Source organism: Dendropsophus ebraccatus, chromosome 4, assembly GCF_027789765.1.
Source record: "Dendropsophus ebraccatus isolate aDenEbr1 chromosome 4, aDenEbr1.pat, whole genome shotgun sequence".
Classification (NCBI taxonomy): domain Eukaryota; kingdom Metazoa; phylum Chordata; class Amphibia; order Anura; family Hylidae; genus Dendropsophus; species Dendropsophus ebraccatus.
In genome coordinates, this window is record NC_091457.1 from 145296800 (window position 1) to 145310378 (window position 13579).

General features: G+C 41.8%; 1 protein-coding gene across 1 annotated transcript in view; it reads right to left on the reverse strand.

Moving 5' to 3' along the window:
• Positions 1–13579, reverse strand: part of GUCY2C (guanylate cyclase 2C) — a 49503-nt gene that overhangs the window by 15690 nt on the left and 20234 nt on the right. The window contains exons 7-18 of the mRNA XM_069967323.1: positions 13106–13217; positions 11955–12090; positions 9882–9967; positions 8663–8774; positions 8478–8559; positions 7548–7653; positions 7352–7414; positions 7183–7251; positions 6442–6546; positions 6022–6108; positions 3873–4005; positions 2878–3015 (exon numbers count right to left, since the gene is read on the reverse strand). Of these exons, the coding sequence (XP_069823424.1) occupies positions 2878–3015; positions 3873–4005; positions 6022–6108; positions 6442–6546; positions 7183–7251; positions 7352–7414; positions 7548–7653; positions 8478–8559; positions 8663–8774; positions 9882–9967; positions 11955–12090; positions 13106–13217 (1229 nt within the window). The remainder of the gene's footprint in view (positions 1–2877; positions 3016–3872; positions 4006–6021; positions 6109–6441; positions 6547–7182; positions 7252–7351; positions 7415–7547; positions 7654–8477; positions 8560–8662; positions 8775–9881; positions 9968–11954; positions 12091–13105; positions 13218–13579) is intronic.

Here is a 13579-nt window from a genome sequence, read left to right on the forward strand (position 1 = left end):
TTATCACAGGGGGACATCACTGGGGGCTATAGTGGGGGACGGACATCACTGGGGGCTATAGTGGGGGATGGACAATATAAGGGGGGCTATAGTGGAGGATGGACAATATAAGGGGGCTATAGTGGGGGATGGACATCACTGGGGGCTATAGGGGGATGGACATCACTGGGGCTATAGTGGGGGATGGACAATATAAGGGGGGCTATAGTGGGGGATGGACATCACTGGGGGCTATAGGGGGATGGACAATATAAGGGGGGATGGACAATATAAGGGGGGCTATAGTGGGGGATGGACAATATAAGGGGGGCTATAGGGGGATGGACAATATAGGGGGGATTGACAGCACTGGGGGCTATAGGGGGATGGACAATATAAGGGGGGCTATGGGGGGATGGCAATATAAGAGGGGCTATAGGGGGGGTGGACAATATAGGGGGATGGACAGCACTGGGGGCTATAGGGGGATGGACAATATAAGGGGGGCAATAGTTGGGGATGGACATCACTGGGGGCTATAGTGGGGGATGGACAATATAAGGGGGGCTATAGTGGGGGATGGACATCACTGGGGGCTATAGTGGGGGATGGACAACACAAGGGGGCTATAGCGGGGGATGGACAATATAAGGGGGGCTATAGTGGGGGATGGACAATATAAGGGGGGCTATAGGGGGGATGGACAATATAGGGGGGATTGACAGCACTGGGGGCTATAGGGGGATGGACAATATAAGGGGGCTATGGGGGGATGGACAATATAAGGGGGGCTATAGGGGAGATGGACATCACTGGGGGCTATAGGGGGATGGACAATATAGGAGGGGGGCTATGGGGGGATGGACAACATGAGGGGGCTATAGGGGGATGGACAACGAGGGGGCTATAGGGGGATGGACAACATGAGGGGGCTATAAGGGGATGGACAGCACTGGGGGCTATAAGGGGGATAGACAACATGAGGGGGGCTATAGGGGGGATGGACAACATGAGGGGGGCTATGGGGGGATGGACAACATGAGGGGGGCTATAGGGGGGGATGGACAACAGGAGGGGGCTATAGGGGGGATGGACAACATAAGGGGGCTATAGGGGGGTGGACAACATGAGGGGGCTATAGGGGGGATAGATAACATAAGGCGGCTATATGGGGGTAATGGACAATATAGTCAGGGCTACCCACTAAATGAGGGCACAAAGGGGCCAATACAGATGTGCAGTTTGTAGAGAGATGAGGATGGTGCCAGTGTGAGGAGCCTAATATGTCTGTCTGGCAGATTCTGTGGATTCATGGCTCGGAGAAGTTCTTATGATGGCCCATGGCAGATGGAGAAGAAGATGAAAAGGGAAGAACTCCGATCAGAGAAGACGTCCCCTTTGAGTCACCTGATGTAACTGCACTGTATTGTATATGGAGTACAGAACCTGTGTAGAGCTGGGGCTACCTCTATGTGACTGGATAAGGTTATAGTGATCTGTGTACAGTGGATGTTATTCAGTAGCGGCGGTGGTGTTAGTCAGTATGTGGTGGTGTTAGTCAGTATGTGGTGGTATTTGTTAATCCGGTACTGTGTTTTATTGGTCTTAGTATACAGGATTTGGTCAGTAACAATATAGTGATGGTTGTGGTGTGATGGTAATATTTCCCCCTTGTATACTGGTATTATTGGTAATATGGTATACAGGATTTGGTCAGTAACAGTATGGCGGTAATATGTATGGTGATAATATTTCCCTATATACTGGTATTATTGGTAATATCACTCTCAGTATACAGGATTTGGTCAGTAATAGTATGGCAGTAATATGTGTGGGGATATTTGCTCTTAATATACTGGTGTTATTGGTAGCATACAGTAGTATACAGTGTTATCATGCAAATAAAATTGTCTTATAGCCCAATTACACCGGCCAATTATCGGTAAAAAGCGCTGCTAGGAAGCTCAATGTAAAAGTGCCAGAGATCAGCTGACAAGCAAATGCCCCATAGTCGGCTGATTTGATATTTTGTGCAGCTGTATAAATCATTGCTGTTGGCCGCACATCTCTATATATTCCTGCCCTGCTGATTAGCAATCGTTTGCAGCCCTACACTGCCCCATATCACACCGTGTAACTGGACCCTAATTAAAGGGGTAGTGCGGCGGTAAAAAATTATTCACAGAATAACACACATTACAAAGTTATACAACTTTGTAATGTATGTTATGTCTGTAAATGGCCCCCTTCCCCGTGTCCCACCACCCCCACCCGTGTACCCGGAAGTGTAGTGCTTTATACATACCTGATCCGTGCCAACACGTGTCCGCCATCTTGTGTCAAACGTCATCTTTGGCCGGCCGGCCCGAACACCTTCGATCTTCCCGAGTGCCGGCCGCGTCATCAGCTGCTCAGCCGCGATTGGCTGAGCATAACTGTGCTCGGCCAATCGCGGCTCAGCTCAGTGTTATTCTGTGAATAATTTTTTACCGCCGCACTACCCCTTTAATGTTACCATAGATAAGTATGGTGGCTGAAGTGTGGGCCCCAAGAATGATTCCCCCTGGTGGGCCCAAGGCACTCTAGTCCGACACTGCTAGTGGGCACATGTGTGATGTGCCCCTAAAATTCAACTCTCAGGACTGCTCAAGAACACCCCAAAACAGCTACCTATGAGCAGGGTTTGCATAAAACTAGGGCTACAAGGTAACTTGACGTTCTCAATATTGCATTGCAGCACAATGTGACAGCTATAGAACACTGGCAAAAAAAAATCCATCTTCAATAGATTTTTTTCAGTCTAGTTTACAGGACTATCAAAATAAGGACTGTAGGGCAGCTGTGCTAGTTGTATTGCTAAGTACAAAACATGATCTAGGTTTTGATGCATCATTTTACCTTTAGTGTCATGGCACTGATCTGTGTAAAACGTTTCTTTCCTCAAGATAATTTCTTGAGCAATAATTCCATAGCTGTAGACATCACCTTTCTGAGATACCCCATCTTGGCGCACATGTTCGGGAGCCATCCACAAATCTTCAATGAATGAGTAATAATAAATTAAGTTAAATTACACCTGCAAATAGTATCACCAGCTACTCTTTTAGTCCATAATTCTGTGCAGCGTATATAATGTCATTAAAGTGAATGTACCACCAGGTACATCGGTTTGGGTTTTTTACATTAACAGACCAGTGCCAGCAAAGGGATGCCAGTGGCGCGGTCTTTTTTTGAACTGCCGCTCCGTTCCCGCGCACGGCATTGGTCTATTCCCGGGAACTGGCCTAAAGCATTGAAGGCAGGCCCATCGCCCCCAGTCACAATCTCCCCTCTGGGGGGCCGGTGGACCCTTCTCCAGTGCTTCAGCCCGGACCAGTGCTTGGGAATAGACCAACACCGTGCGCAGGAACCAATCTGCAATTCAAAAAAAGAACTGTGCCACTGGCATCCCCACGCTGGGGCCGGTCTGTTTATTTAAAAAACCCAAACCGATGTACCTGATGGTATATTTGCTTTAAACTACGACCACAAAGCCTTTTTTTTTTTTTTTTTTGCCTGTTTAATGGCCATTTTTTGGACATCCATCATTTCCAGCCCAAATAACGGCCGCCATTTGTGGGATAATAGCTGTCATTTTGAAATAAAAGCCGTTATTCGGGCTCGAAATGGCGCATGTCCAAAAAGCGTCCATCAAACAGGCAAAAGAAAGATGTTGTGTGGTCAAAGCCGCATACTGTTTAGAGCCCCGTTTCTATCATATAGAACGCCATATATATATATAATTATTTAACTGTATGTTGAATTACAGAATCAATCACTGGAGAATTTTGGACCTAAAAAAGCTGAATTCACAGATTTTTAAAAAAAATATTTTATGACATTGTGATATTCACCCTTCTTAGGACTCAGAATAGAACTGCAGATAAAGTCGGTGATTTTCACCACCATGCGGCTATCGACCACACAGTTTGTTGACTTGAGTCTGCCATGGACCTCGGCCTTACTGGAGTGTAGATAAGACATACCCTGCAATAGAGAAATCATTAGCTAACTGTATAACTTGGTGTACTGAAGCTGAATTTACATTTATTAATCATTACTTTATATATTCTTATACTTTTTCTTTACATTATTCCTATAAATACTCAATTCAGTAAAGAATCTCTATATTGTGTTTATAGAAACAACAGATACTGTAATTTAAAATTTTAAAAGGCTAGAATACCCCTTTAAGGACTGACCAATTTCACTCCATTCACTGTCTCAAGTTCCCTTAAAGGGGTTGTTTGAAGAAAGCTTTGCTCCAGGGCAGTGGGTAATTAACAAATAATAAACATGCAATAAACAAGCTATACTGGCCCACCCCAGGTCCCCCACACATGACACATACTTCCAGTCTTCCATCAGTCTTTGCTGGACCACACACAAACTGGCCCGTTCAGCCAATCCGTGGCCATAGCAGTGTCCTGCCCCTGGGATATCACAGGAACTTGGAAAAAGCAGAGACCATTGGAGGACCAGAAGTATTGGTGTGGCAGCTGTGCAGGCTCCAGAGAAGGTGAGTATAGTTTTTTTTTTTAAATATTACTTTTATGCCACCCCCCAGTCGTGGAGCAAATCTTAGAGTTCCCCTTTAAAATTGGAGGTTACACTGTGAACTGTGATTATCTGACACAGACAAAGGGGGAGATTTATCAAAGGGTGTAAAATTTAGACTGGTGCAAACTGCCCACAGCAACCAATCACAGCTCAGCTTCCAGCTCTGGGGAAAGAAAAGCTGAGCTGTGATTGGTTGCTGTGGGCAGTTTGATAAATCTCCCCAAAAGTACTTCCTCTTCTTTTCTCTGTCAGTAATATACATGTATTGCACTCCAACAGTAGAATAGCGGTGCGGCATCAAGCAGAAATATCATCATGTTTGCAGAGATGCTGTATATATGACTGTTCAGTCGCTCTCACACCCAGCCCAGCAATTGTACTGTATGGTAGCTGTGAAGTGAAACTCTCAAATGAGCAAATGTTTCCCCAAGTATAATGACTATTTTAATGCTAGCATGCATTAGAATAGACATCATCGGAGGCTCAGTATCTGCATGCAGTAGTGTTAGTGATATGTAACTGTGTCAGGACCAGAGCTTCAAGCATCCTGCAGCAACTAATGCAGACAGTGGTGGCAGCAGATTGGCAGTTTTGCCCCTTACTGCTGCCACTCAATAGTCATTTTTTTTTCCTTCAATTTATCGAAAGGTGCATATATTTTCTGGAACAGCCCAATTGGGTAGTGACAGGAGTGGCAGCGCAATCACTACTGGCCATCATTAATGGTGAGGACCTCACCAACTATGAAGCGAGTTCAGCCCCTGAGCTTGCTTCAAAGAGTTCTGGACTTAATGGGTCCTTAAAGTGTCACTGTCATTTACATTTTTTTTGCAGAAATCAATACAATAGTACAGGTGATTTTAAGAAAGATTTTACAGCTACATCACTGGGCTATCTCCTCTGAGGTCCACACTGACCTCTCTGACCTCTGAATACAGCTTTCACACAGGTGCTGCTGTGTAATCCTTTGTTCTCTGCTGGCAACTAATCTCCCTCCTCCCCCCTCCCCTCTCCATAGGTTACACAGGGCTCGACTGATGTAAAAGAGTTGAGATTTCCTGATAACGAGCAGTGAATGAGAGAGGAGGGGGGGGGGGCTGGGGAAAGTCTTTTTGAATGCAGATAATGGCATATTTGCCTAATAAACCCAATTACAAACTTTCTTAAAATCGCCTGTACTATTGATTTCTGCAAAAAAAAAATAAAAATAAAATAATTAAACGACGGTGACACTTTTAAGAGGTTATAATGACCACATGGTATATATTATTATTTATGTTGAAGTGATCCTTGATACCATATGACAAGGAATTAACATCAGAATGTGACATAAAATCCAGAAAACTACTCAAAAAATGTAAATGACAGACTGGTATTTAGGGAGAGAGAACCCGGCCCTTGAGGGCATAAAGTCTACAAATACGTGTGAGTACATGCTCTTACCTTAGCTATATCATACAAGACAGAGATTTTAAATTCCCAGTCCATAAAAGTGCCATCTGGGTAGGATATTTTATCATTTAGAACGTCCTAAAGTGAAAAAAAAAAGACCATTACTTTTTTTTTAAACATCAACAACCCCCCCCCCCCCACACACACACACACACACACACAAAAATATAAAACTTTTGCCCCGCTGACAAAAGATGTATTGTGGTCATTTTTTTATACTGGATTTTTAAAAATCTGTTTCTATATTCTGATTATTTTGATAGCCGTTTTATTTTTTTACCTGAAAACTAGTATACGAAAATTGCTAATTTGTGCATAACACTATTTTTTTTTGTGCAAAATCCAGGAAAAACACACAAAAACAATTGATGAATCCCCCCAAAAGTAAATAAACGTTAGGAATAATCTTACTCTCAGCGAGCCTCTTTCACAGTATTCGATCACACCGTATATCGTGGTGTCCATCTTTACTGTTCCATAGAATTTTGTCAGGTTGTAATAATCTATCTGTAGAAGCTGAAGAACAACAATCAGTGTCATTCAGATATAAATTTCAATATGTAGGTGAATGTTCATGGTCTAATGCACTAATACTAATACATGCCAATATATCAATACATATCATGTAGTGGAATCCTATCAAAACTTGAGAAATTAGAATTTCCTTAAAGGGAACCTATCACCATGAAAATGCTATTTAATTTATTGACATCATTGTATAGAGCAGGAAGAGCTGAACAGATTGATATATATATATATATATATATATATATATATATATACATACATATATATATATATATATATATATATATATATATTTGTGGGGAAAATTCTCTATAACTTGTAACCTACTGGTTGAAATCCCTGTTCCTTTTCAGTTAAGAAGTCCAGTGGGCGGTGTTACACTATAGGACCACCCACTAGACTCCTAAACATGAAAAGATCATTTCAATAAATTACAAGTTATACTGAATCTTATACCCAAATATATATATATATATATATATTTATATATCAATCTGCTCAGCCCCTTACGCTCTGTAACATAATGCTAATAGATTAGATAGCATTTTTAAAGTAACAGATTCCTTTTAAATAAAGGGTTAAAGCAAACCCCATCACACTCTCTAATAAATGACAACTTCTTACCTTGTTGAGTTCCATTTTCTGTGTTTCTGAGAAGTTTCCGTCATGTTTTAGGTCTTTCAGTATAATAACCTTCAAAAAATATTTATAATCAGTTAAAGTTGCATTCAAGACACAACAGAGGGGGAAGGGGCTGTCCAGCACAACTCCACACTCTGTTCTTACTCTGTACCTTTTTGTCATACTTTCCTCGTCTGAGTCTCGGTAGTAATTCTCGACGTTTATCTTCATCAATCTAAAAAAAATAAAAATACCAAATACCCCAAAAATTGTATAAAAAAAACAAAAAAAATTTTATTTATTTTTTTTTTTGCAAAAAAGCATTGTTTTTTTTTTTGTTAATTATTAGGTTTAAAGGCTGAACTCACCTTCAAGCTGACATGAGAAGTCTCATTTGTCTCCAGTTGCACAATCTTCTCCGATGCAATATGGGACCACCTTTTCTGCTGCAGTTCTTGTTGCTTACGGTACTTTCTACATAATTATATAGATTTGAATTCTAAAAATATCATGTTCAAGGTGTTCTCCAAGATTAGAAGCACAGCACCCTCTCTGTCCCCAGGTTGTGTGTAGTATTACAATTCAACTCCATTCACTTCAATGGAACTGATCTGTAAAAACTATACCCAAACTGAGGACAGGAGAGGACGGTGCTGTTTCTAGAAGAAAACTGACATGTTTAATTATATAAATGTTACCTGTGTGTCTATAGAGGGATTAAAGGGGGTATTCCGATTTAAATTAACTCATCACCTATACACAGGATAGAAGATACGTGTGTGATCATGGGGGGGTCTGATCACCTTGTGGTCTCCACAACCGAGCCCCATCCCTTGTCTATGGGAGCTGACGAAAGTCACTGCCTTAGGTAACTTCTATAGCGACTGTATGGAGGGGTGGCCGGCATGCTGACCCAATGGTCAGACCCCTGCAACCTCATACTCATTTCCTATGCTGAGGATAGGGGATAAGTTCAATGAAGTCACAATACACTTTTAATTGGCTTCTATTAGGTAGACATTTGGAATAAAAAAATAAAACTGCTAAGTTAGCATGTACCAAACACAACCTGAACACAGAGGGGCGCTATGTTTTTCTCAGCCTTGACTATCCCTTTAAAGTGGTAATCCAAAAACCTGGACACTTTCTTCCAGAGACAGCAGCACTCATGTCTCCAGTTCAGGTGCGATTTGCAATTAAGCTCCATTCACTTCAATGGAAGTGAGTTACAAAACCTGCTCCCAAACTAGAGACTAGAGTGGTGCTGGATAACCCCTTTAATGTCATCTTTCACCTACCTGAAAACAAGAAGTGCAATGATGATGATAAGTATAATAGCAACCGTGAGGGTGAAGACCGCGATAGTCATGATGTTGGGTCCTATAATAAAAGAAAAATACTGGTGTCAATATACAGTTTATATCCACAATAGTCACTGGTTTCACTATAATTGAAAAGAACATGATCATCCGGAGGAACTTACCACTGCCTGGAACATCGCTGGGGAGTTTATGATCCTTCCATACGAATGATGGTTGAAAGTCTAGCACGAAAGTTTCATTGGTCCTAGTGTCAAACTGGAAAAATTCTGTATACTAAACAAAAAGAAAGAGTGTCAATGGACCATCACTATATTAGCTATCCTAAGGCTTTATGATCAGACATTGGCCAGTGATCGGGTCATAAATCGGCTTAGAAGTGTGTTCAGGGGATGGAAGATAAGGCCTGGAGACTAAGCACATCATGCTAATTTTGAAGGTTTCCAGACCAGAAAGCAGCAGACATCACTATGTGAGCAATATTTGTGCCAGAATGAGCTGTTTCCTTGGACACCAGATAAGGACGGCTTCATTATTTTTCTTAGAACAACAATGGTGCACAAAAAATGTAGAAAAAACATCAAGTCTACATATATGAAGAAACAAGATACAAGTAACAGGCATTATTCTTTAAAACCTTCCAATTACAGTGCCATCTAGTGACACTCACCCATTACTGGACAGTCATAACAGCAATACTTGAATCTGTCACTAGGCTTATACCGCCTTAAATGAGAGCAGCATAAACTAATGGCAGAAATTATGAACAGATCGGTGTATTACTTACATCATTCTATTCAGCCGTTCTCCTGATATGCAGGAGAATAGGATTTGTGCCGCACCCCTCCCCCGCCCTCCAGCTGCTGATTGACAGTTGAGTGCCTTTATACAGCATGGATAGATAACTGCCAATCAGCAGCTGGTGGGTGGAGTTTGCTGGAGCACATAAATATCCAGGACTAATGAGCTCACACACATAATGGAGAGGATTACATATTCAAGAGGATAACTCTGAATCACCTTGACAGAACAATGTAAGTGATATATTTTTTATATATACATTTGCTTAATATTGTGCAGGTCTCTTGTGCCAGCAAAACAGCTCTTATCCAGCAAGACCTGGAATCTATAAGACTTTTGAAGTTGCTCTGTGGTATCATTAAAAGTCTTAAGTGGTCTTCCACTTTCTCAAGTCACTTCTGCTGTTGTCTTATTATAACCCTGCCAAACTGTGAAGATCATCAGCATATTCCTCCATTTCCACAATAACCAGTGGTCCTATAAGATGACATTTTGCATTCCATATTTGAGGACATCCAATGGATTTACCATCTAGTCTGATATTATTTTCCAACATCTTTGGTTTTGATGACTTTTACTTACTTTTTGGGTTTTTATTGAGCTGTACAACAGAGTTAGATTTAGGTCTCTGTCCCCCGTCTCATCCAGTATTATCGGACCTGATGCACCTATTCAGGAAAAGTTAACAGTGAAAGTGAACATTCGTATTATATTTGTTATTTTATATGTTTGTTATATTCCAGTAATTTGCTTTCTTATTGTGCACTTTGTCTGTTTGGAGCTGTGAATGAATACTGAGCCGCCCTTCTCCAGTGATGGCCGCTACAGAGGAGCAGCTGTTTGGTACAATCACTCAGATTCCCCTTTTCATTCCTCACAGACTCTTTGAAAAAAGAAAGGTGGAATCTGATTGGTTGCTAGGGGCAACTGGGCCAGTTTCACTTTACACCAGTTTCATAAATCTCCCCATTTGTGTTTTGGTTTTGTTATCTTTATTTATTTACACCTTTTTATTTGGAAAACAGGGAAAGCTGGGTGATTTGAACTTTTAATATGGGAGAGGTTTTTTTTTTAATTCAACAAAACTTTATTTATTATTATTATTATTATTATTTTTTACATACATTTTTAGTCCCTATAAGAGACTATTATAGGGAATCCTTTGATTCCTTATCGTGATCATAGCTTTCTTAAAGGGGTTATCCAGCGCTACAAAAACATGGCCACTGTTGTCTCCAGTTCAGGTGTGAATGGAGATTAATTCAATGGAACTGAGTTTCAAAACCCCACCCAAACTGGAGACAAGAGGGGGAAAGTGGCCATGTTTTTGTAGCGCTGGATAACCCCTTTAGGAGAAAGCTCTGATCAGTATTATAGACAATCAATTGATAGAGGCCTCTATCAGTCATCGCGCCTCAAAGTCCACTCACAGATGTTTGAGGCTCGCGGCCTACACCTTAAGAAGATTGAGAATCGGGTGGGCACCGAACACTTGTGATCACCACCAGACCACCAGGTACCGCATTCACATTTTCACATTCGAAAACGGGATCTAAGAGGTTAATTCATGCTGATACGTGGGCTGTGCCCGGTTGAAGCTGTGGCCCTCTGCTACACATAGTAACAGAAGGACGCCCGGTATAATGGGAGGTCTGCTCCTGATCTTCCGTTTTACCGGCAGTGCCGCATTAAGATATACAGTAACATCTCGCACTACTAAGGATTAAACTGCGACCCAAGCTGTGCTTGGGCTAAACTGTACTGAGCACAGCTTGGGCTAATTTTTTAGGAAGTTAAGGGGGATGTCCAGTCATTTTTAAAATCTGTCAGGGACGAATTATACCAGGAGTACGAACTCAACTCTCCCATGTTCACGGCGAGTGTTGGAACCAGACTCAGGACCCCCGCCGGGCTCCGAGATCTCCAGGGCTGACACGCCAGGACCCGGCTGATGGACTGGCCACTCAACCAGTCAGTGATGGGGCAGAAAGCTGCTCCAATCACTGATTGGCTGATCGGCCAGTCCATTAGCCGGGACAGGCATTTTCCCCTGAGTCATGAAGTCATCACCATGGGAAAAGGAAGAGGTAAGTTCGTATTTCTGATCAAATTCCCCCCTGTCCCTGCCGGCTGCCATATTTAAAAAATCACTGCACTGTTTCTTCATCATGAAAAGTACAATGCAGTAATAATAAATGCATTCAAAAGCTTCCATAGCCTTTAATTGTTGTTTTTGGCGGAGGTGGTGGTAGAGAGACTGCACACTGTTCTAGGACATATATGACATTTATCAATGGATATGAATATCTTTATAGTTTGCCACATGACAGACTCTTTTATTTTTATAATAATTCTCAGGTGGAAACAAAACAGAGATGGTAGCACATCCATATACTTATCACTGATGCTTCTGCTGCTCCGCGTTTTATACTACTAACATCAGGAGTTAGTTACATTTCGATCAGGAACCTTGAAGTAGTGTGTGGGTTTATGCACTTTGATAAAATTCTGATGTTAGTAGCACTAACATACAGTGCTGAGAAGCAGAAGGATCAGTGATAAGTATATGGATGCGCTACCATGTCTGTTTTTTCTCTCCAGAGAATTCTGATAATTGTATGTAAGTTATTATAGTCACATTTTAAGCAAGCGAACCTTTAATCGATATGTTACGAAATTCGCTGATAAAATCAATCGTTTGATTGACATCTCCCGTCCGGAGCAATCCCTTCAGCGCGTGGCCAAACAGCAGAACCGCATCCAAGTATCCAGCTGCGTAGTTATCATTCCTCTAAAGTATATTGATAAGAAATCCCGTTATAATATATGTTATCGTCATACAACTTTCTCCTAAGCTGTGTATGGCCCTAATATATCCCATGTGTAGACTGTGTATAAATATACATGTGAATAATAATAATAATATTTATTTGTATAGCGCCAACAGATTCTGCAGCGCTTTTAAAAAAATATATATATGTACAATACAGGCTCTTGGAATAAGGGTGATAAAGAGTGTGTGTATGCATGTATATGTGTGTGTGTGTGTATGAATATATATATATATATATATATATATGTATATATATATATATATATATATATATATATATATGCAAAAAAGGGGTCCGTGGAGCCTCAGTTACGAGTCTCAAAACACGGGAATAGCCAGATATCCCTCTCTCCAGAGAAGGAAGCCCATTGCCAAGGGGTGCCTCCTAGTGGGGAGAGCACCAAACCACCCTGATACGTAGTCCCTCAGGTCCTCACTCTGTTGCGAGCTTTAGGACCTAAATAGGGAAACACCAGGGTGGCCTCTGTGAGTCAAAGTCTAACTCTGTGGCGAGTATAACGACATAAGACAAGGGTTACCAAGGCTAGGCATCCATCCACAGACTGCAGTTTCGGGGTATTTGCCCCTCGTCAGTGTGGAGCAGGATTCTGGCTACTGGGGCAATGATAAATAGACCAACAAAACACAACAATCACTGAACTCAGGGAGAACAGTGAAAAATTCCAATAGAGTACTCATTTACGAGTCTCCATTGATTGTCCCATACAAAATTTAAATATGCAAAAAAGGGGTCCGTGGAGCCTCAGTTACGAGTCTCAAAACACGGGAATAGCCAGATATCCCTCTCTCCAGAGAAGGAAGCCCATTGCCAAGGGGTGCCTCCTAGTGGGGAGAGCACCAAACCACCCTGATACGTAGTCCCTCAGGTCCTCACTCTGTTGCGAGCTTTAGGACCTAAATATAAGTATATATAAATACTGTATGTATTATAGGCATGCCAGCAGTGTCTTACCAGTATTTTGCTGGAATTATTAGATAATTCACTATAATTTGACGGAGGCAAGGTTAACACCAATACATTCTTCATATAGGGCAGGGAGGTGCTGTTCTCATAATACTGGGGGCTGTGTGAAGAAAAGCCAAGGTCAGAATGTCGTTAAAGTCATTGACAAAAGTCGGTGATCTTAAAGAGGTTTTCCCATCTCAACTTGTCTCCTTCTCCGCCTATACCCACTCTTTTTCTCCCATTGATGACAGTTGGTTGCCTAGTTTACCAACCACCACTCTGCTCTAAAAGCAGTGGTCAGACTGATAGCTATATATAAATATGGAAGGGGGGGGGGGGTTATGGTTGTTTTACGTATGTCTTTCGCTTTGTTGCGCAAAACTTACAACTTTTCCTAAGTTTCCACTGCACCAGAAAACTGTGACTTTTGGCCGCTTACGTTACATGTAACAACAAAGCCCTCCCAGTCTGGACCACACT